The following is a 25,139-nucleotide window of genomic DNA, read 5'->3' on the forward strand; positions in this document are numbered from 1 at the left end:
TGCTTGAATAGCAACAATTATGCGTAAGTAAGCGTCTTTTAGTTTATGAAATATCTAAATTATTACTTCACCTAACAGTAAGGGTAATATCACATAACTTTACAGAAAAAAAAAAGCCAGCTTCCTTGTGAATTGAGGATGATTTTCAATGCCATGTGATTTCTTTTATATAGTGACAGTTAAGAACTATAAATTAAATCTGACTGTTGACTCTGGTCCTGTGATTTCAGGGTAAAAGCTGGATGGTCTTAAATAGCTGTTGGAGCACAAGTTTTAAAAAAGATACCGCCCCCAGTGCAGATTTATTAAATACTGCAGCAGAAAAACATTGTTTATGCAGTGTTTTAACAGAAGGGAATAAAGAAGAAGAAACTAAACAATATTCATTTCTTCTAGGATGCTTATCAGTATCAGCTAAGAATAGCGAATGGGAATAATAGTTCTGTTAATTGAGACAAACGGGGAATCATTAAAAGAAAGGTAAATTTTGGAAACTGCATATAAATTAAAACAAAAGAAAACAAAAAAAACCAAAAATGGATGATAACAGTAGTTATCAGTAGCATACAGTGACAACATGTTTGGAAAACTGAAGACTTTCATCTTCAAATAATATGGCGCAATGACACCAAGCCCAGTTTTTCTGAAGCAGGCTTTGCTATCTCCAGAATTTCCCCTGAACCAGGCACAGCTGCCGGATGACATCAAGAAAAGCTTACAGAAGCAGATGGGAACTGAGAAGCAGCAGCAGCAGTAGGTAGCTCCTCAGCTTTCTGTAGTGAAAAAATTGCTAGATAAACAGTCAAAAGCTGTGACAGAGGGATATTAAATAACAGCATCCCAACATAACATTTCAACTGCACCAACTAAGCTATTATGCTTTAACTAACTTTTAAGAAGTAGACAGTATTGCCAGTGGATCCAATTAACGGGTCCAGGAAGAGACAACTAACATGGACACAATCAAAATCAGTACTCACCCATTATTCTGAAATTTAAAAATACAAAAGGAACACTCAGGAAAATTTAGGCCAGACATCTCATGATCTACCTTCAAAAGGGGCACCACAGCTAAGCCCTCAATGACTTGATATACAAGAGGACAGCATCAATGTAGCATATGTAGCTTTTATTCTCATAATATAAAAAACACTGTTCAACACAGATGAAACCAGAAATCAAACAGCATCTGAATTTTACTTACTGTTGTTAAAGGTGTTGGTGTAGGTATCGGAAGCAACCCTGCACCAGGCATCAGGCTTGTCATAGTAGGAGCAGGCGCCAACAGAGAAAGGGCTTTTGCTTCATCTGGGATTTTACCTGAAGAAGCAAATGAAAGCATTATACAGAGCTGGAACACTACACAAATGTTACTCTTACTATTATTTTATAATTACCCTTGCATTTAAAAAGGTAATAAATAAGAATGAATCTATCTACCAGATCCTTACAAAGAAACAAATAAGAACTTAAGATTTTCCTTTTACCCTGCTCTACTAGGAAAAACAAAAGTGAGAAAAACTTCAAAGAATAGTAAACTCATTAATGGATCATTATTTTAAAAACTGAATATGTACACAATTATTTAACACTTTGAGCTATGGGTCACCTGTACTGGAAACTTAATGTTCATGAACCAAACGATATCAAGCATGGACGCTTTCCCAGGGCGGTGCTTTCACGGTGATCGAAAGTTGTTTTACACATGACAACCGTTCGTGTTGGCTGCATCACTAATAGCACACAGAACATCAGATACAGAAAAGAAGAACATTTTTTAAAGTTTAATCCCCAGAAATGGCAAATAACCAAATCAGTAAAAGAAAAAAAAAAGAAAAAACATGTATGAGCTAATTGAAATTTGTGCTTTTTTCTCTACTTTGACGCTACCTACTTTTGATGTAAAAATAAAAAATTAACAAAAGCTACTGTGATTCAATACACATTGAAAGTGAAGTTGAGGGTATGGGAAAGAAGAAAAATCTGGACTTGTACTGTCTTACATTCTAAGTCATCTCAGTTTATCTGAAACTTTCATGAATTAGCTGTAAATTTACTGACGTCGAAGAAAATCCTAACTGACCAACTAAGCAATCCATATTTTCCTAAACTACGTATTTTGTACCATTTCAACCACATTATATTCTCCCTATTGTGCTAACGGTTTATATAATAAGTAATCTGTTCTGAACACAGGTTTCATTCAAATTTACTTATAGTAAGACTGCTAAATTAACCCCATAAAATCTTCAAAAATTAGAAGTTGTATATAGATAGATAGATAGATTTAATAGTAATGTAATAGATAAAACAATTAAATGTGTCTATTAGATTTGAAACGCCAAGGGGGCTAAACTAAAACAAACCCTAAATACGCAAAAGAAAAACCTACAGCAGCAACTTCTGCTTATACCAGGTATCAATTATTATGTTTCCAAAACTCCTGGCATAATTGCATATATGCTAACTACTGAGCCCTTTGTTATTACCACAGGCATTTTAACAAAGTTTTTATTTAAACATTTTTTTAATAGTCAAAGTATCTACACCATTTTCTTTGAATAAAACTATCTACGTTTTATCTGTTAATCTCTAACTTCAATAAAAATACAAAATACTAGGTAAGTTTGAAAACACTATGTAGTTTTAACTGTATGAGTTTTAATAAAACCTACAGGAATTATATTACTTTAAAAAAAAATAAAGACAAAAAAAGTATTGCAAACCAGTACTACAGATCTGCAGCAGGGACTGGGCTACAACTGGATGTGACCAAAAAACAAAACATATCCAAATGAAAATTAATTTATATGCAGCATACATGAATAGAAAAGATAAAATAACAGTACCCATTTTTCTCTCATGCCTCCTATTTACATTATTTTATTTATGTTTAGTTTTGAGGCACCTTGCTCCTTAACATGAAACAAACCACTTGATTTTTCTATCTAAAGGAGAAAAATAGGAAAATAATTAGCAATAACGTCTTCCAGGGCTTTTTAAAAAACATGCATGAATCTGAGTCATCACAATGTTCAGCACTCATTATGAAGTCAGGCATGCAAGGAGAGGTGCACCTGATCTGCCTGACTGCTCACAAGAATCGGGTAGTTCACTGCATATCCTGCCTACTACGTAGCTAACTAAACAGGCTTTCAAATATACAGTTCTAGTAACTGTGCATGCAAATTAGGCATACAGTTATATACCAGTTCTTCTGAAAATCAAAGTACTGAAGTGCTTTCAGATGATTGATGAACTAGGCCATTAACTACCAGACGTCTTCATGAATAGCCAGCTTCTTGCAATTAACCACATCCTCATGCAGGTTTCCAAAGAATCTACACATGTGGATCAAGTAAATTCAGTGACAAAAAGGCTTCTAAAATGGTGTGTCTGCACTCTTTTGATCCTTGGCCAGCAACGTACATAAGCATATGCCTAATTTAAATATGCACTTACATACAGCCAATACAGTACACAATTAACCAGATATATTTTTCAGATGTTTAAGGCATTTAGCCCTTTGAAACAGGAATGGAGTTAGGCACATAATTAACAGTGAGTTAAATTCAGAGAATTAAATATGAGCCTAAACTTTAAGCACACAGGCCATCTTACTGAAATAATATGAATTACTAATTTGCTGAAACACTGCTTAAAGAATCAGGTGAGCACTTTCAGTTAAGCCACCTATAATAGAAGTCCAAAGAAAGAAGAGTACACATGTCTAAATAAGAAGCTAGCAGCATTATTTCTGGAATAACTAGGGTGCCTAACAATGCAGTGCTTTAATAGAAACTCCATTTGGTCAGTTCCACACTATAAAGAAAGATCTATCCAGCCTTCTTCTTTTTTTTTTTTCTCCCTCCAAAACTACTGTCTTTTCCCAGGTTCTTCCTCCAGCTTTTAAGAGCAGCTCAAACTTTAGATCAATTTTATAGAAAATAAACTAGGGGCAAATCTACCTTCCTGAACAAATCAATATGTGAGGCCAACTAACTTAACTTAAAAACAGTCTTTATGTTTTGAAACTTTATAAATTTATTAGTAAGAGATTATGAGCCCACAAAGATACAAAACATGTGGCTTGTGAAAAACCAAATTAGGAAACTTTCAAAACTGTTTAAGATAACTGATTCGGTTTTAAAACTCATGCTTTGAAACTCAAGCTAAATGGAAATGAGCTAAAAATATTTATTTTCTAATAATGAAAACAGATAAACGTGTCACATATATATCATATCTGTAGAAATATTTCTTGGATGCTTTTGACTGTTCAATAAATTATAGATTCTGTGACCATCTACTTCATTCCTCTGCTTTGCAACGGGATCTGGAAGTAAATGTAGATTGGCTCCACACTGCTTAGAGGTATCTCAGGCTTCGCTTTAGCAGACTGGTCTTATTCTAAATATATGTTACAATTACTACTTTATTGTATCACCCGAGGGCTTAAGGAGTCTTAGGCAACCTGGTTCATACCAGCAACCATTTTGCTAAGTGCTCCAGAGAAATGTTTGTGTTAAGCAGGTAGTAAACATAATTCTTTTTTTTTCCTTCCCAATGTGCAGAAAAAAATAATTTCCTGTTCTTCATACTTAAACTGTGTGCTTAATCCTCACTGTAGAACAGCCTCAGCAGTAGGTCTGTTTTAAAGACATCTTCTGCTCACATCTACTTTAAACATAATTTTAAACAGTTGTTATTTTCCTGCCATGTTAAGTCAGTGGCCAATGCACGCTTCAAAATAACTTCTGTGTGATACAGTTCATGACTGTTATTGGATTTACAGCAGCGATTAAAGAGATTAAAACTACTGGCAATTACCTCAACTGCCACAGATAAATCCAAGAGAGATCATGAAGCAAAGCTCTTCCCAGTTCACAGCTTGGTGCATTACCCAAGTGAAACCAATTGGTATTAATGCACTTAGCTGAGAAGAGCAATGCGTGAGGATGAGACACACCTCCTGGCCCACCGTTTCTGCTTCAAGGGGTCCATTTCAATGGAAGAAGTAAGAACATCACCCAGAGATGAAAACCTTCTCAATCACTCCAGCACCAGCTGCCAGGGCTTGTGCGATGACTGAGAAGACTTTTAAAAAAATAAAACGTCTTCTTCAGATAACAACCACTGAAGCATGTATAAGTGCAATACACACATACATACACACGCATACAGAACTGATTCAGCCTTCCCACAAACAACAGTTTTAAAAGACAATGTGCCTCACATAACACAATCTAATCAAAAACTCAGGCTGCGTTTGTACTTATGAGTGGTAAGCAGTTTTTCTGAGGATGACATTTCACTGCCACTGACCTCACTGGAGGAAGATTTCATCGGAAGCAAGTATTTCAAGACATTCAATAAAATTTCAATAAAATGAAATTTCAATTTCAGAAATAATTATTATAAACTCTCTGTATTAGACATAAATTGAAAGCCTTCTTTTAAACAGACCATGCAATCTAAATAAAACTACTCTGCTAAGAAGAGGGACAAACAGCAGAGAAAGATTATGAGATTATGACTGTATTCTGTATAGTTAATGTCTCCAGAAAGTAAAAGTTTTAACTGTCTTTTCCAAGAGGGAATCATAAAGCATAGCATATGAAAGAATGCATCTTAAAACTCATATATTTTTCACTATTCCAGTCTTCTGTCCCATTGTACTCATCTGCTGAATTCAGATGCTTAAATGTACTCCAAATAGAATTTATCCAAAATTTACAGCATAAAACTCGACTAGTCACCCTTTGCCGGATACCATCCACCATTCATAAGCAGCTTCAGGTCAAGTTTCAAAATGAAACACTATGAACCCTTTACAAAACACCATTTTTACAGAACTGAGGCACCAGTTCACAAGTACAAGGGAAAGAGATTTAACAAAACAAAAAGGGACAAAATAAAATAAAAACAAAATAAAACAAAATAATAATAATAATTAAAAAAAAAAAAAAAAAAGGAAAGAAAGCAAAATAAAATAAAAACAGAGACAGGGCGTCCATCTTCAGCAGGCCAGACTTCGATCTCATTTCCCCCATGAAGGTTTCACTTGACGGCAGGTTTAGTGGCATGGCAAACAATGCCTAACTCAGGCAAGTGTAACAGGTCTGCCTTGGCCAGTCTAGTCATCTAATAATGCACAAATATCACACAGAGAAAACATACAAAACCAAATTAATAGTCAAAATCCATCTACCAGATAATGTGGACATAAAATTTAGAATGATTAGGGTGGCATCTTTGTTATCTTTCAACCTTTGCATTCTTAAAGTGTAACATTTAAAAAAAAAGCTACTCATACACACAAAGGAAAGTCACATTTTGACAGCTTGATAAAGTTACTTCATTTACAATTACATTTTTTGTAAAACTGTTTATTAAATGTCACAAAATTAACATTGATTTCATTGCATCCCTGTCCTCATGCCCCCTTGATTTAACATTGTTAAAATACACTCCAAATTTCAGATTTTATTCTGTTTTTTAAAACCAAATTTTCAGAGTTTCATTTTACCTCTCGCCTACATTCAATTCGGCGCATTAAACATTTCACTCTTGGCACCATTAGCTAACAATATAATTTAACAATATAATGGTAAAATATAGCCACTGCTACTTTTAAAACTTGTGATACACTCCACTGACTCCATTACCAATGCATCCTATCACACATCATGAATCAAAAATGTTGTCCTGTATTCTCCAAAACCACACCTATCCCACACAATAAACTCCTGAGGAACTTAAATCTGTATGAATTCACATTTTCATAAATTAAAATCAGTGACCCTGTTAGAAAGTTACATGGAAACAGCATTATTACCTTTAAAAAAAATTTTCCTCGCAACCTAATCACTAGTTCACTAAATACACAAATCCTTGCAAGATTTGGAATGATTTGGATCAGTGATAATTAACGTGCGATACACTTTCTCAGAAATGCCCACTAAGTCAGCTGCAAATGGGGCTGGAACAAGATTTTTCAGAACTTTCATTTCATTCTCCTTTCACTCACTGTCTACCATCAAGAGACACAGGAAAATGTAGCTTTACCTGCCTGTTGCCATACCACGTCAGGCAGTGATCTCATCACAAGAAAAACACCAGGAAGTGCTGTTCATTCATTTGGCGACAATCTTCCCTCTCTGGCAGTACTGAACCAGTGTTAAGGTCTTTTGGATGAAACATAAAACTACAGTCCTGAATAAGCTACAGGCAACTATTCAGGGGCAATTTTTTAATAACCAGGGCTCTTGATTCATGCATTTTGCCTTCCCTAAGTTTTAAGTGGATAGGGCAACATCCTCTTTGCAGTTAAAGAATAAGTTGAAAGAATAACACCAAAAAATGCCACAAAGCAAGGCATAAGAAAAAGCTAAAAATCTAGGCTTCAAGAAGTCAAAAAATATGTGCTCACACTAAAAGCTATGAGAATATGCAGTGTCTTAGAGATCACTACAATCTCAGAGCAGCTTTAGAGTTCAAGACATTTTGTAGACTTGCCAGAGTTTGCTACGAACGTCTCAGACCACGATCACCACAGCACTAATCTTATATTATTCAGATCACCATGTAGTAAGACTGGGGAAAAAATGGTAGTCTGAGAGCACTATTAACAAACTCCAAGAAGTCAACAACTTTTTTTTAAGCCAAAATTTGACTTGTGATAATAGCAAGTACTTCTGAATTTGCAGCAGTTTATTGTTCAATCACTCAGGGTTCTTTTTTTCAAGGCAAAACAGCTACCATACTTAAAGTGAAGAAAGCTTCACTTTATCATCTGGAATGTTTCTACTCCAGTGAGGTAAAAAGTCTTCTAGACCCAAATGGGCCTATGCTCAATTCCACAAGGATCACAGTGAAGTCAATGGGGCTCTGCCAAACTCCAGTTATTTGTCTACACAGACTTCAGCAACAGTAGGGCCGTGCTTCATAGGACTGTATTCAGACTTGGCATGCTAACAATAAAATTCCCTCACATTCTGCACATCTGCAAACGTATGGCCTCAGCATTACCTAAAGGAACACTTGTGAAATTACTATTTACCAAACATCTTTACTAAGAGTTATAAAAATACTTTACTCTGGAAGCATTCTATGCAGATAACTGCATTTTTCAAAAGGTGCCTAAAATCATGAGGAGTACAGTGTGTAACAAAGTCTTTTTGTTGCAAACAAAGTATTTCTTTCAACAGTAACAAGAAGAGAAAACTGGAATCTTTTTATGACACTAGGAGGTAAACATCAAACAGTAATTACCACCATGAACACAAACTATTTTAAATTATATAAATCTAAAATGGCCAAATGCACACAGTGCGTGTCAACAAGACAAATTTGAATTTGGTAAAGAAAAATAATACGAATAATAAATATAATCAAAACAAAAAACTGAAAAAGTAACAACAACCACCACCACCCACGGACAAAAAATAATACGTTAAGACCAAACTTCCATGCTACCTTTGCAAGGAAATTACTTAACATATTCAGTGCTCCATTGACTTCAGTGAGAACTCTGTGTGGGAATAAGCTTGCCAAGATAAAAATCACCACTAAGGGGACAAAATTACCTTTGCATCCTCCCAGATATGTAACAATAATGGAAAATTGAATTATTCTAATTTAAATCAGGTCATTTTTTTCCTTATACTGAATTTAAATTAAATCTCTATAACTATGTTTCTTCAGTCTATTTTCATTTTTGTATCAAGGCTTTTTTTTCTTTTATTCTTTTTGCCCCCGAAACAACATTAAAATAAATTAAAAAAAAAACAAAAACAACAAAGAACCACCTCCTCACATTGAAAGCTTAAAACAATGAGCAGACAGGACAAAGACCAACATTACAGAAGAATGACTGAAATACTAACCTTCTGCACAGGGCACAACTATCAAAGCTCTGTCAATAAAAACCGTGTTGGTTAGATGCTGGGCCACACCAACACTTGAAGCTTCACGAAACTTAATATAACATACTTTGGAGGAAAAAGCAAGAGGTGCGTTGCTGCAAGACAAAAGGAAAAAAAAACAATCACTTATACTGAATAATGTACTTTTTTTTTTTTTTTCCTAAACCACATTTTCTTAATTTGAAAGACTTTTTAGACTTCCTGGAAAAAATTACTTTGAAGTACAGAAATGTACTAATTTGACTTTTATGGCACTAAAAAAAGCACATCACCTCCTTCTTTTTAATGATAAGTTACATAAGCCAAAATCCCAAATTTACAAGACTTACTATCTTTACAAATCTTACTATACAACATCATACACTTCACTATTACTGCAAACAGCACCATGAATCAAAGTATCACATAGTAAATCTACAGTTAATCTTTTTTTTTCTCTGCATAATCCTATTATAGGAAATTCAAACAATAAGACCAGTAATTTTTCAGTGAATCCTCTTCAAATATTAGTCCATACTAGCCTAGTTAGCAGGAGAGAAATAAATCATGCCTGAGAGTCAAGTTTATACAAGTTCTCACATTCAGAATGGCCTGCTAGGTCTTGATTCAGAATACTTCCACACATCAGGGCTGATAGCAAATTACTTTTTAAGTCCTCATCAGACATGTTTGCACACAACTTCTAATCTCACATTTTAAACATCTGACATTTTAAAGAGTTGGACTTCAAAGATGTTTGCCAGAGTTTCTTTACGATGGGGTTGTTTATCTTCAGTCTGGCTATTCAAGGGGGAGGAATTCTTTTTCTTTTTTGGTTGGTTGGTTAATTTCATTTGTTTAGGTTTTTTAAATATACATGCTACCGTCACAACCCGAACAGACAAAGCCTCCAATGAAGATTCCATAGTCCACACTGCTAAAGACCTCTAACCTCATTGCTAACTGAAGAACACAATTCTGGACAAGGCAGATTCAGCCCTCCATAAGTAATCCCCATAAATTTCAACATCTACAGAGCCAGCTATGTGTTATGTACCTTTCTGTAACATTTTCTCCCCTCCATTTTCTAGATTTCAGTCTTGAAAGCTATTTGGAAAGTATGTTAAAAATATTAACAAAAGAACAGTGCATCAACTAGGCTCCAAGAAGTAGCCTGTGTACGAACTCTTTTGAGGATTAAGCTAATCAGGTAACTCACTAGAGAAGTAACTAAGAGGAAGAAAAATTCTCTCAAGAGGAGATATCTGCAGAAAAAATAGCAACATTGCATGTACATCCATAGAAAGAATGAAAATCTAAAATTCTAAAAGTTTTTTAGTCTTACAATGATCATTCCTATTCTTTTAAGAAGTGGATCTCCAAAACCTCTCCAGTAGACTTCTTAAGAACAGAGCTCGAAAATGTCCTCTTCTAATTCCTCTTGTTCAGCCAACATTTCTTAAGGTATAACCAAGGCAAACTCACAGTGTTCTTCAAAGCTACAGAGCACTGATGTAAAAAAGCAAGTCTTACACTTGTAATTTAGAATTACTGAAATCTAGCAGCTCTGGACTACAAGAAAACTGAAAAAAAAGAAAAAGAAAAAGGGACCTGGATAAGTCAAACATTTTTGCTATTTTTGTTTTCCTTCCCGGAGAGACCATCCATCTCTCAGGAGAGTAGTAAACATCAAAACCATTTCATATGAATGAGTTGTTCAGAAAAATATAGTAGAAATAAATAAATAAAAGGCTACATACAGAACATCTATCTAAGGTTACAGGCTTTCACAAGGTGCCAGTGCAGAAAACACTAACATAAACAAATAACCTATTAAAATAAGATCTTATGGAATAACTGTACACATCTCTATGACCTCCTTTGCAACAGTCTCTGTAGAACGCTGTGAGGTCTAAAAAATGGCCACTCTAGTTCATCCAAATGAAAGCAGTATTACAGCAGAGCTTTCATCACTGCGCACAATTTGTCTCCCTGCTTTCAAACAATTCAGTCTGCAAAAATCCAGTTGGCTGTGAGAGCATTACTCAGAAGTATGACTGGGACTACACACCTCAGACCTAACTGGTCTCCTATGTTGAAAAACAACTCTAAGCTGTAGGAGCAGTTTGCAGACTAGAGTAAACAGCCAAAAGCTGTCACGCCCTGCAAACCAGCTTTGGATTTCAGCTGTACCTGTACCACAAACTGAAAGTCTCCGCCTTCTTTAGAACTACCTGAGCCACACTTCCTGCTCTTACGAATGTCTATTTAAACCAAAAGAAAGGTAATAAATTAATACTTCCCTGAACAACACATTTTGTAAATTTCATTGTAAATAACTTTAGGATGTCTGTAAAAAGAAAAACAAAACACCACTGCTATGCAGCATGTTTCAGGTAACGTTCTACAAAGCAGGGAGCACAGCACTTCCTCTTGCAGTCTCACTGTGTACTGAAAAGTGGTCATCACTTCCCACACAAGCATGGTTTTCTCAGAGGCTTTTCACAAACACAGGTTTGCAATAATGCCTCCCTCCTATGTCAATGGAAACATAACAAGCCTCCCTGTACTCCCACTTGAGAAACTCAGTAAGCACTGGAAGATTTTCAGATGGTAAACTGCCATGCACACATGGAAACAATGACAGGGGTTCTTCTTTCTCAATATGGGAGCTCAGATCTGTAACCAAACCAGGACCACGCACGTGAGAAGCTCTACTACAAGCACTCTTCTAAGCAGAGCTGACAAATCCACACTGAGGTCCTGAGGTAGAATTAACGGTACTTACTAGTTAAAAAAAAATTGTCCTACATGGACTGTGACTATAGTATTCCCCATTTCTGTGGACTTCTGCATCCTACCTAACCATAATTTTCCATGCCATTTTCACATACACCTTCTACTTCTCTTTACAATTATTGAAACTCTTTAGCTTCAGGAGGAAAACAGATCTCATATGGTTAAACTAGTAACCTACAATTAATCCATTTTCTTAAGGCGTAAGTAAAACTACTGTATGTACCAGTAAATTAAAAAAAAAAAAAAAAGAAAAGCCAAGAAATCATGTTTCCTGACAGGATTTTATAATAACCCCTTGCTTTTACTTCTGATCATTTTTCATAAAAAGCTGGTTAAAATAAGGAAAAGGCAATTCTCAGAATCTCTGCATTTCCTTTCTCACGAGGTTATAGCTTTGTTTATGGAACAAGGATAAGTAGATGACCAAAAGGTTTGGTTGTAAATGGAATAAAAGTGGTCTTCAGGCACTGAAAGCCACCTGCACAAGCCTTCAAGAGAAATCTTGCATAGAAACTGTAATGAAATCAAAGCTTCTTGGTCAAGTTTTTGAAGCCAACAACCAGGAATGTTAAATCAATGCAGCAGACAGAAAAACTCCGCTAGTCTAACAACACCTACATACAAATACAAGTAGATGATTAAAAAAACTCTTCTCACTTCCATGTAACTTTTATTTACTAACTACTGTTACTGAAGACCCATAAATACATGCTATCATTTGTTACAGACTGAACCTTCAATGGAAAAGCTTTTCACAGATCAGAACAGCACACTTCTAAGAAAATAGGTAATTACAAACAAAGGTCGCCATTAACAATCCACAAAAAGAAGGTCCATACTAATGTTTTGCTTCCCAATAACAGAAATATTGCTTTAAGTGCCAATGACAAATAGCTAAAATTAGGACTGTGACCATATGGAAACAATTTCTACAGTGCCAGGATTCTCCAGCACTCTTAAACTCAATCCAAAGGTGATTTCCTCACAGCTCTCATGTGCCTCACTCAGTACCAGGCTCTCAGTAATATGACAAGTACACAACCCATCCTTTTAAAGAGGTGTCTGATTAGCAGTGACTGCAGAAACTGAAAGGCTGTTACCAATGAAAATAAAACAAAGTGACAAAGTACCAAACAGCATAGCATGATTTAACATTCATTTAAAAATTCATCCAAGTCAATTAGGGATAACAAAATAAAAGAAACTAAGCAGAAACTGGTATTTTAAGCAGTCTTTAGATATGAATTGCTGGGAAAAGTCACTGGGTTCAGGAAGCTCACTTGAAATACTGAAGAGTCATTTTAAAAAACCTTAATTTTAGTCAATACTTTAAAAAGTCAACATGGTTTCTTCATCCCCTCCAAAACGTGTGATATAACAAGAACTTTAAGTCAAGTATTCCAACATTATCTAATATAAACTGTAATATAAACTGTAAATAACTGTATTTGGCAATTTAAGACTTCCTTTTAGCTTTACAAATAAAACTTAGTCCCACATCCTATAAAGCCAAGGTTTATTAACGATAGGAGACTGGAGAAATGTAGAAAAATGAGTAAAAGAGTAATTCTCTGCAACAGTAATAGTTCAAGAAACCATAGCATAATCTTTTATTTTGTTCTACAGTCATGGAAACACAAAATGTACAGATGGCATCCTTGCTCCCTAGTAAGTTATATACCTTCTCCTTTTTCATCTAGTCAGCAGTACGGTGGTGCACAACAAATTATAGTGGAACAGGGCTAGAACAAATGACCACTTGGTCAAGCACATCACAAACACCTTGGATTGCTCTGACAAAACGAAATATCAGAGGATAAGGAAAAAATAATCAAAGCCAAGATGTAATACTCCAACTTCTAAAATGAGGAAGAAATAAAAAAAAAAAAAACCAACGAATACTTAGGGGCCAAGGTCCAACATGCTATATGACCCTGATCAACCTAATTTGCAAGTATCAGAATACAGCTTGCTTCCTCTTAACTAAAAAAAAAGCAGATTTGTTATTGAAATATTCTATCCAACCATGTTTTATAGATTAAATTTCACCAGGTTACAAGAAAAGTATATGACTGACATACACGACTGACTTGGAAGAAGTGGGTCATAACCTGTTTTTTTTACTCAGAAAGATCACAAGTGATTGATAAAAGGGAGTATGTATAAACTATAAAATGTGTGTATTGTTTTTGTTTCAGCTGAAACAATTGATTTTCTTCACAGTTGATTTTCTTCACAGAGTCCAGTTTGATGCTGTTTTACCTTCAGGAGAAAAAACAATCATGGTAACACATCAATGTTTTAGTTGCTGCTAAGCACGATGGTTCAGAACCAAGGAAGTTGGACTTTCTTGGACTGCCTTGCCAGCAAAGACAGCTCAGTGTGGGGCTCATAGGGTTGAGATAATGACCAATCTGACCTGAAAGTGTTAAATAAAATTGTTATGAGCAGTGTTAGTAACTTAACAGCTGCTGGTCACAATGCTGGTCTTTTCATGCACAGTGTTCACTTGCTTCCAATGCTGTTTTTCTTAACTCTGGGATGTTTATTATCTCTTGAGGGCTGGCCTAGACTTCTTTATGGTTTTGCTAGTTTGTATACAACATGCGCTCTTGTTATACCAATTACGGATTTAATTTGGTACTTGTGCTCAGCAGGATGTTCATTCTCAGATTTCAGGAACCCTACTGCAGAAACTCCAGAAAGTACACTCTCTACTGAAGGTAAGCAAAAATAGTTGTGGAAGTTTTTGAATACACCTTGGATATTCTAAGTAGCATGATCTTACGCAGTGGTGAAAAAAGTTTTCATGTTGCGTTGCGTAGTATTGTAACCTATTTTCTAATTCTGCATTGAAGATATTCAGCATACAAACAAAATATTTTTACTTAGCTTAGCCTGAGTGTGCAGAACAGAGTGAAGTTGTGTTCAGCAGGATGGCTGTGCATGGCAAGGTGTGTGGGAGGATATGAGCAAGTATCTATCATGATTATCACCTCCAATAGCACTGGAAATTGCCTTGGAAACTGCAGACTCTTAAAATACTGACAGAATGTTTCAAAAAGATATGCCCTGATCCTGGTAATGCCAAAGAATCACCACTTGCTGCACTGTGCTGAGGTCTGGCCTGTATATATCAAACACTGTTGAACACTATTTGCCAACACTGAATGGAAGAAAATGCCTCTGGATCTGACCCAACCTCTGCAAGTGAACCAGAGAGTCAACTCATGCTGGTGCCCCTCATCCCTGTCTACGAGCAGAAACAACGGAAGCAAAAGTCAGCTCTTTTATTGATGAAGAAAGAAGTGGACAAGAAAGGCTACTCCATAACATAGCCATCACAAGAATGGAAGGAAGAGGAGGGATTATAAATGAGTCAATCACCTCTTACCTATTCCTAGGTAAAACATGAGATACATGAAAAGATTTCAGCCATCACCCAGATGAGCACATTGTCACCTAGATGCTCTGATGCTGTTAACAGAGCAGACAGCATAGATCCAGTGAGCATGGAAGCCAGACAACTGGAATCCTTCCCTAGGGAAAGGGGCATTGCCAAAGCAATTGCAAAAGATGAAAATTCTTTCCCCCTCTGAGCATAACTCCTGTCAGCCATGAAGGAAAGGTATTCCAGCAGGGACAATGTTACATGCCAGACAGGCAGGTGGACCAGTATGGAAAAAAGTATCCAGTATATGAGAAAAGTAGCTGTGCTGGAGGTGGTGCATAAGGATAACTTGAACAAGTATCAATTATCCCAAAATCCAGATAGCATCAAGTACAATGATACACGTGGCAGAAGTTTGTAAGGAGCTTCCTATCATCATACACCAACTCACCAGCAGCAATGGCCTGAAAAGATTGAGAGGAACAAGGATGGAGTGGGGGATTAATTGGCTGACCAACTCCAAAAATTCACATAAAGTTTATTTTTCTCCCTATTGATCCACATGTCAGCTGTGGAGAAACTTTCCCAAGAGGGAAAAAAACTTTTCCATCAACTCAAAGGGAATATATCCTCCTCATCACCTGCATGAACCAGAATCTTAGCTTCCAGAAGTAAGAATTTTTTTTCAAGAGATAGGTATGTACCGCATGTCATCCAGAAGTTTTACCTGCAAGTCCACAGAGAGGCAGGATGAAAAGCTCACCTCAACCCTACAGGCAGGAGTACATGAGTTGGTAGGGAAAACAATCACAGATTCCAGGAAAACAGCCACTCCAATTTCCATTAAACAGTTCTCTAAACAGAGTACATGGTCCAATCCTACTTCTCCTCTTGATAATGACCCTTTTCGTTCACATTCATGTGAAATGAATAACAAATACAACAACCAGGACTAGAAAGGCCCTGCCTCCAGCCAGATGGAGGAAAGGGGCAACTGTCAATTCAATGGCCTGGCACATGAGAACCAGAGGAGCATAAGGCTCTGTACAAAAGACTTACACGACATACGTACACAGACTGTACAGAAAAAAAAAATTCCCTTTCGTATTCTCTTAACTGTTATGCTTTGTTAACAGAGCTGGCAGTTCACATCCATTAGTATTAAAAATGCGCAGTACAGGCATTCAAATTATGTTTTGATTTTTTTACACAGAAGATGATGAGTACAGAAGAGAATACAAGTTCACTCTGTTCTGCACACTCCAGCTGAGTTAAGTAAAAATAGTTTGTTTGTATGCTGAATATCTTCAGTGAAGAATTAAAAAACAGGTTATAATACTATGCAACACAACATGAAAACTTTTTCACTGCTGCCTTATCTACAAAAAGTAATACTCTTTTAATATTACATGACAGATTATCTTCGAACAAGAACTTTTTGTTGTTTTTTATGTGCTTCCAAACAAAGGTTAGCAAATGAGATCCAATCTCAGCAAAAGCTCATGCTTAACTACTTACAATCAAAGCTTTCTTTCATTACTGTTTCTTTTCTATTTACACTATTTAAATATTTAAATATATATTCTGGAATTACTGAAAGCTGAAACACCCCCATATTCTCATTCTTAGTGAAAAATAAATTTTAAAAAGTTTGCATTAATATTTGCCACTAAGTGGTCAATATCCACAAGATTTATAGTTCACTAAATTCAAGCGACCAATTCCGCTTTTCAGATGCAGAACTGAACAAAGAACAAAGTTCTCACTGTTCCATGAAGGTAACAAAATTGATGCTTCCAGAAAACACTGAAAGTTAAAGTTTCCTTTGGAAATATCTTCAAAGCTGAGACAACATGAATTTCTGCCTTATGTGAACTGTAATAAAAAAAATTCCCTTTTAATTCATAGAAAGAATTAATTTTTTTTTTTAATTAAATTATTAAATACTAATAGAAATAGCACTGGCTATACATAATTTCAACAAACTGCAGACATAAACTGTAGTAGCATCTTCTTGATTCGGATTCTTCTGCTTTCCTTAGACTTGTCAGTGAAGCACTATTACCTGAATTTTTTATTATACTGTCATAAAATATGTTCAGAGAGTGAAAAAGCAGTATATATTTTCTGTTTAACAAGAAGGGCATTGGATGAAACCCTTATTTTTTTCTATGGTAGCAATTTGAAAATAAATGAAAAATTGAAAAGCCCAGAAGCTAGGAAACATGCATTTCTAAAAGTTATGCGCAAAAAAAAAAAAAAAAAAAAAAAAAAGTGTAAATAACATGAACAGTAGAATAAATAACCACAATTCTGTATCCTACCTTGAGGGAAAAAAAAAAAAAAAAAAAAAAAAAAGATTAATTCCTTAGAATTGATGTTTAACACAGCATAACCTTGACACTTCCGAGTCAAACCCTACTGCGGCACTGGATTTTAATTTTTCCTGTATATATACACACAAGCAAAATTTTACACACAGACACAAAGATTAATTGAAAACTTTAAGAAAATATCTATTTCACTTATATTTTACTCTGTCAAATATTAAAAAATAAGGTCAACGGCTGTAACAAAAACACACTTAGTCATGAGAAAACTCAAGTGAATCAGGAAACTGCAGAACCATTCAAATTTAAGAACCAAAAAAACTTGAGGAAAATCACCAGAAATCTACTACAGACTGCTTAAAACTTGATTGTACTGTTTTAACCTACTGTCACATGAATGAATAACTATTACATACCCTCTACAGACACGCTAAACCATGCATTTCTGAATGCTGTTCTTTCAAATCGATACAAACATAACCTAGCAACACACAGAAGTGGAAAAATACCAACGTTTTTAGCTATTTAGAAAACATGAATTTTATTTTCCTGATTTACACCCAGCTCAAAATGCCTGGGTGTAAATGGTGTCCCCCCCCCTTCCTGCCACCCCACATGACTTCACAAGGGATAAAAAAGATAAATTGTTCTAAAGGGCAGGTATGACATTCACATCGTGGGGCAACAAAGGCAATAGTAAAAATCGCCTCTCTTCCTCCCCAGCTCTGCCGGTCACAACCCGCCCGGCTGAAGCATCAGGGCAAGCAAAATACACTGCCTCCCATCCAGAGATCCCTTATGCGCAGCCAACGAAATGAGATCAGACGCAACTTTGAGAAGCGTGTGCGTCCGTTATTAAGGCTCACGCACCGCAGGGGACACGCGCCGCAGAGGGCCGTGCCGCGAACGAGGCACACGCCGTCCCTCCTCGCACAGCCCCGGCGGCGCCCGTTAGCGGCCCCTCGGCGGCGATGAAAGCCGCCCTTCGACAAAACGCGGGAGCTCCGCGGGGAGGTGCGCAAGCGGAGGACAAGAGGGCCGCAGCACGGGGCTGCCGGGAGCCGAGGGGAAAGGCGCGTTTCTATCGGACCCAGGGCCGGGTGCCACGCAGCGGGGGCGCCGAACCCCGGCTGCCGCCAGGAGGACGCAGCCCCGCTCCAAGGACGCGGCCGCTCCCTCAGCCCGGAGCCGCCATCTTAAGTACGGGCGCAGCGCCTTTCCCCCGGCGCTGCGGCCATACAAAGGCGGGGCACGTGATCGGCCCGCCGCGGGAGGCGGCGGTGCCCGCACTGAAGATGGCACGTAGGGCCTCCCGCCGCTTCCCTCCCGCCACCGCACGGCCCCTCCGCGCCTCTTCCTCGGTCGCTATCGCCCCGGAGCCGGCCGCGCTTACTCTGGGGGATAGAGGCGCAGCTCCTCGATATCGCCCAGGAAGCCGAAGAGAGTCCGCATCTGCTCGCTAGTGACCGCCGACGAGAGGTTCGTGACCTGGATGACGGACGTGGGGCCCAGGGGGAATCCGAGCGGCACCCCGATCCCTCCGCTGTTCATCATGGCGGATCCTGCACGACCGCGGCACTAACGGCACGGCCGCACGCAGCCGGGGAGGCGGGCCCGAGACGAAGAGCGGCGCGCGGCGTCTCGGCAGAGCGTCCCCGCGCGCCGCCGCTCTAGCCGCACACTCGACTGCTCCCGGAGGTGCTGCCGAGCTGCTCGCCTCCTGCCGGTAGAGGCGTGCAGGCGCTGCTAGCCCGCGGCGGAGCTCCTGGTTTGGTGGCGAGGCCGGCGAGAGGTTCCGCTTCCCTTCGGTTGCCCTGGAGCCGGCAGGGCGGGCCGCCACGGGCGGGGCCGGCGCGGGGCCTCGGCAGAGCGGTTAACCAGAGCGGTTAACGGCAGCGCTGTGTCTGCCGGATTTGGAGGAGAGAGAGATTCCCGGTACAACGCTCGTTGGTAGCCGAAGGGCTCTCTTGGTTGTAAACAAGATCTTTCAGTGAGAGGCAGTTTAAAGCCTTGCAAACCTTCATCATAACGACACCGAACAGGAAGGGCTGTGAGAAAATGCATCTTCAGTGGTTTTGTTAAAGCTGGATTGAGAATCTCTCCCACTTACGCTGAGTTTGTCCAGAGTTATAGTCATAGAACCATAGAATTGCTGAGGTTGGAAAAGACCTTGAAGATCATCGAGTCCAACCACAACCTAACCATACCACCCTAACAACCCTCCGCTAAATCGTGTCTCTGAGCACCACATCCAAACGGTTTTTAAACACATCCAGGGACAGTGACTCAACCACCTCCTCGGGGAGACTATTCCAGTGCTTAACCACCCTTTCTGTAAAGTTGTTTTCCTGATATCCAACCTAAGCCTCCCTTGTCGCATCTTGAGGCCATTTCCCCTCTTCCTGGTTCCCTTTAAACACTAAATCGACTGGAGAAAATGGAACTGTGGTTGTGTGTTTTGGGCAGTCTATGTTCTAAAACCTAGCTGCAGTCTGAATTAGCTGATAAATACAGTGCATCCTAACACTAAAAGGGTAAGGTTGCAGGTGTGAATGTTTGAACTCTTAGATCTTCCACGCACCAAACCTAAACTGAAAAAGGATTGGAGCAGTCTTGAAGCTGTATGTGCTGAAAATAGATCTCAAATTTGTGATACTTCTATGATCAAGTAGGTCAGCTGGAACCGGCATGTCTCCGACTCTTGGTTACTGCTTCTGTATTTGCTCATGTACTTCACCTGACAGTAAAGTAAGAGCAGTATGTTACAGAATTTTAAATAAATCCAGGACAACTGCTTGAAATTTCTTAGAAATGAGAATGTTTCAGGTAGGACTGGAAATAATACTGCATACATCCTCTCTCTTCCAAATGAAATCCAGATTCTAAAAAACTTCAAGATCCAAGTTAAATCTTTTCTTTCAGGCATTCTATAATCTAACGCTAATTATGAAGCTATGAATCATAGAATCATGGTATCACCAAGGTTGGAAAAGATCCCAGGATCACCCAGTCCAACCATCCACCCATCACCGATAGTTCTCACTAAACCATATCTCTCAGAACAATGTCCAGACGTTCCTGGAACACCTCCAGGGTCGGTGACTCCACCACTCAGCCATTCCAGTGCCTGACTAATCTTTCAGAGAAGCATTATCTCCCCTGGCGCAAGCAGAGAATCTCCCCTGATGCAGCTTGAAGCCATTCCCTCTAGTCCTGTCACTATTATACGATAGAAGAGGCTGACTCCCAGCTCACTACAACCACCCTTCACGTAGCTATAGAGAGCAATAAGGTTTCCCCTGAGCCCGAAACTCAATGCAGTACTCGAGGTGCGGCCTCACCAGAGCTGAGTACAGGGAGACAATCACTTCCCTGTTCCTGCTGGCAACACTGTTTCTGATGCAAGCCAAGATGCCATTGGCCTTCTTGGCCACCTGGGCACACTGTTGGCTCATGTTCAGCTGAGCATCAATCAATACCCCCAGGTACATTTCCTCTATGCAGTCTTGCAGCCACTCCTCCCCAGGCCTGTAGTGTTGCTTGGGGTTGTTGTAGATAAAGTGCAGGACCCAGCATTTGATCTTGTTGAACCTTGTCCCATTGGCTTCAGCCCAGCTCTCCAGCCTGTCCAGATCTCTCTGTAGGGCCTCACTACCCCCAAGCAGATCGACACTTCCAGCCAACTTGGTGTCATCCGCAAACTTACTGAGGGTGCACTCAGTGCCCTCATCCAGGTCATCAATAAAGATATTGAAGAGGACAGGCTCCAGCCCTGATTTCTGGGGAAAACCACTCATGACTGAGTGAGATGCTTAACTGGAGAATTCAAGACCTTCCTTATATTTTAGGCAAAGTTGAATTGTATTATGATTATTTTGTCTGTGGAAATATCACATGAAGATTTCTCATGTTTTGACAAATAGCTATTCAGATGGCTAGCAGAAAGATAGAAACCACTACTGCTCTGAACATTCATGTTGCTTCTCTTTGCATGTGTTAGTAGAAGATACAAAAAAAAACCAAGCTCTAAAATTTACTAAGAGAAAAATTCTGTGATGTCAGAACTGACTGAGATATCCTCCCTGAGGTAAAGCCTTCAATAATAAATACAAAAATCTGAGCTACTGTTCTCTGTACCCAAAACAAAACATAAGCAAAACTCCATTTAAATTTGGTATTAGCTTGGAAAAAAAAAAAAAAAGAAAAAATATTGAATTTGGATTTCAGAAGAATATGAAGGAAAAAGCCATAAAGCTGGAAGCCTTTGTTCTCATAGGCTGTCATTAAAATGTCAGAAGCAAGCCAAACTGTTTGAGGCTTAAGAATATGTAATAGTCACACTCTCTCTTATAATTAAAAAAAAAAAAAAAAAAAGTTATAGTGTACCAACTAATGTGTGTATAAATGCAGGAAAGGTATCAATGTATGGACATTTCATGTTAATTACTCAAATGAGGCCTAGAAATTATACAATAGTCATATTTTTTCTTCTTCTCCCAGGTAAATATTTAATTAATAGCTGGTCATTTTTCTGAGGTTTAACCCCGGTAGGCAGCTTGACACCACGTGTCTGTTTGCTAACTCGCCACATTGGGATGGAAAAGAGAGTCAGAAGGACACAACTATGAGAATTCACTGGCTGAGACAGACTGTTGAGAATCATTTAATGTGAAAAATGACTCTTGAGATCATCAAGTCCAGCCATCACTTGGCATGATACCAAGTCCACCACTAAGGACATCCAGTCCTCAGATCTCTTGAATACCTTCAGGGATGGCAGCTCCACCATTTCTCCAATGCATAGCAACCCCTTCTGTGAAGAATTTCTTCCTAATAGCTTGTCTAAGCCTCTAGTAGTGCAACTTGAGGCCACTGTTTCATGTAGTAGTGCTTGTCACATGAGAAAAGAGACAAATACTCTTCATGCTACAACCTCCTTCAGGTGTTTGTAGCAAGTGATTAGGTCTCACTCAGCCATTTCCAGACTAAAGAATCCCAGTTCCTTCAACCACTCCTCCTAGGTCTTGTTCTCTGGCCTTTTCACTGGTTTGATTGTTCTTTGGACGCGCTCTGAATACCTCTGCAGTACAGTGGCCCAAAACTGACCACAGTGCTCAAGGTGAGATCTCATGAGGGCTGAGTACAAAGAGACAATCACTTTCCTAGTTCTGCTAGCCATATTATTTCTCATACAGATCAGGATGGCATTGGCCTTCTTGGCCACCTAGTCACATGGTTGTCTCATGTTCAGTCCGCTGTAAGCCAACACCATCAGGTCCTTTTTTGCGAGGCATCTTTCCAGCCAATCTTCCTCAAACCTGCAATGCTACATGGGGTTGTTAGAACTCAAGTGCAGCATCTGGCATTTAGCCTGGTTGAATGCCATACAAGTGGATACATTGATGAAGCCTATCGCAATCTCTATGCAAAGCCTTTCTACTCTCATGCAGATCAACACTTACATCCAACTTGGCGTTGTCTGCAAACTTAGTGAGGGCATACTTAACCCCCTCATCAAGATAATAAATAGTAAAGAAAATTGAACCCAGTATTCAGCCCTGGGGAATACCACTTGTGAAAAGCTGCCTATTGGATTTAACATAATTCACAACAATTTTCTGGACCTGTCCATCCAGCCCGATTATTGCCCAGTGATCGATGAGCATATGTCCAGACCATGAGGATACAGTTTCTCCAGGAGAAGACTGTGGAAAACCATATCAAATGCTTTGCTGAAATCCAAGTAAACAACATCCACAGCATTTCCCTTAGCCACTGATCAGATCATATAATCAGAGGAGGAGAAGTGGGACTTGCCTTTCTTAGATTCATGCTGACTGGGAACAGTCAGCTGATTGTCCTATGAGAGCCCTGGCACTCAAATGATACACTCCATGACCTTTTTTGCCATCAAGGTTAGACTGACAGGTGTGTGAATTCTAGCAGAAGTTCTCTGTTCAGCCAGGTTAATGTTCTTTTCTGCTGGCTTCTCTTCTTTGCCTTTCAGCATTTAGAGATGGTCTGCTCCCATGCTTTGAGATTTCTTTCATGAGGAATGTTCAGCATTCCTGAACTCCTCTGTCCTTTAAAACCAACTCTCATGATAGCCATGCCCAAAATGGCCTTCAAACAATGCATCACCCACAAAACACCTTCACTAATCACTCACCACCTGTGTTAGGAAGTTATTCTCCTCATATTACAGAGAACTAGTCTTTTGCTTCTCCACTGTATTGTATTTCCAACAGATGCCTGGGAAATCGAAGTCTCCCATGAGAATAAGTGCTTGTGATTGTGATACTTCTCTTAGCTGCTCACAGAATATTTCATCTGCTTTTTCATCCTGATAGTATCATCTATAACACACTCCAGTCACCGTCTCACACTTGTTGGACTTTCCTCTCACTCACACCCAGAGGTACTCAAACCTTTCATCACCATAGTGAATCTCCATACAGTCAAGACCTTCTGTAAGTTATTAGATACTTCTCCACCTTCTTTTTCTCCCTGCCTATGTCTTCTGAAAAGCCTGTAGCCATCCATCTCAGCACCCCAAATTGTGTAGCAGCAGAAAGAAGGTAAGAGAAAGCTTGGACCCCTTGCTGAACAGAGATGGGGTCCTGGTGACAAAGCACATGGAAAAAGCTACATTATTTACTGCCTTCTTCATCTCAGTTTGCACTGGTAAGACTTATTTCTGGAAATCCCAGACCCTTGAGACCAGTGGAAAAGTCTGGAGCAAGAAAGCAAAGGAGAATCAGATAAGGGAAGGCTGAACAAATTGAACATACACAAGTCCATAAGGAAACTAGCCAGCATCATTGTCACTACTGATTGTCTTTGAAAGTCTGTGATGACAAGAGGAGCTAAAGGAGGATGGGGGGAAAATAGATGAGTGTTACCCCTAAATTCCAGATGGGCAAGAGGGAGTATCTGAAAGCTAAAGGCCAGTCAGCCTGTAGCTTCATCTCAATCTCTGTGAAAGTGACAGAACAAATCTGCTTGGATGCTACTTTCAAACATAGTTAGGACAAATAGATGATTGAGGGTAGTCAGTATGGATTTATGAAAGGGAAATCATGGTTGACTAACCTGACAGCCTTCTACAATGAAATGACTGAATCTGTGAACAGGAGGAGATAAATAGATAATGTTTATCTCAACTTTATCAAGGCCTTTGTCACTGCATCCCACAATACCCTCATAAACAAACTGACAAAGTACAGACTAGATGAATAGGCCATTAGGTGGACTAAAAACTGTCTGAACTGCTGTGCTGAAAGAGATGAATCAATAGCACTGTACCCTATGTGTCAGCACTAGGTTCAATATTGTTGAATATCTTTATTAACAACCTGGATAGTGTGACAGAGCACTCTCAGTTTGCAGATGATGTGGAGCTCAGAGGAGCAGCTGATGCACTCAAATACCTGCTGCCATTCAGAGGAACTCAACAGACTGTAGAAATGGGTTGACAAGCATCTCATGTTGTTGAACAAAAGGAAATTCAAAGTCCAGCACCTGGGGAAGAATAATCTCGTGCTGGGGACTAACTGGGGACTGGAAAGTGAAAAAGGGAAATGGAAATCCTGTTGAACAAGTTTAATATGAGCAAGCTGTGCTCCTGATGCAAATAATGACTTTTTTTAGGAAGAGCATTGCCAGCAGGTTCTTCCCTTCTACCCAGAACTCATGAGGCCACATCTGAGGCTA

General features: G+C 38.9%; 1 protein-coding gene across 4 annotated transcripts in view; it reads right to left on the reverse strand.

Annotated features, from left to right (window-relative positions):
• SREK1 (splicing regulatory glutamic acid and lysine rich protein 1) overlaps positions 1–19,159 on the reverse strand; it is a 42,427-nt gene extending 23,268 nt beyond the window's left edge. Inside the window, exons 1-3 of one of the 4 annotated variants that reach the window (XM_090131183.1) lie at positions 18,820–19,159; positions 8,889–9,022; positions 1,205–1,320 (exon numbers count right to left, since the gene is read on the reverse strand). In XM_090131183.1, the coding sequence (XP_089987309.1) occupies positions 1,205–1,320; positions 8,889–9,022; positions 18,820–18,980 (411 nt within the window). In that variant the 5' untranslated portion in view covers positions 18,981–19,159. Of the gene's footprint in view, positions 1–1,204; positions 1,321–1,609; positions 5,962–8,888; positions 9,023–18,819 lie in introns of those variants that run through there. The other 3 variants (XM_090131186.1, XM_090131185.1, XM_090131184.1) reach the window with 3 other exon arrangements.
• Positions 19,160–25,139: the final 5,980 nt, after the last annotated feature.

This window comes from Phasianus colchicus, chromosome Z, assembly GCF_987193195.1.
Source record: "Phasianus colchicus chromosome Z, bPhaCol1.hap1.1, whole genome shotgun sequence".
Taxonomy (NCBI): Eukaryota; Metazoa; Chordata; class Aves; order Galliformes; family Phasianidae; genus Phasianus; species Phasianus colchicus.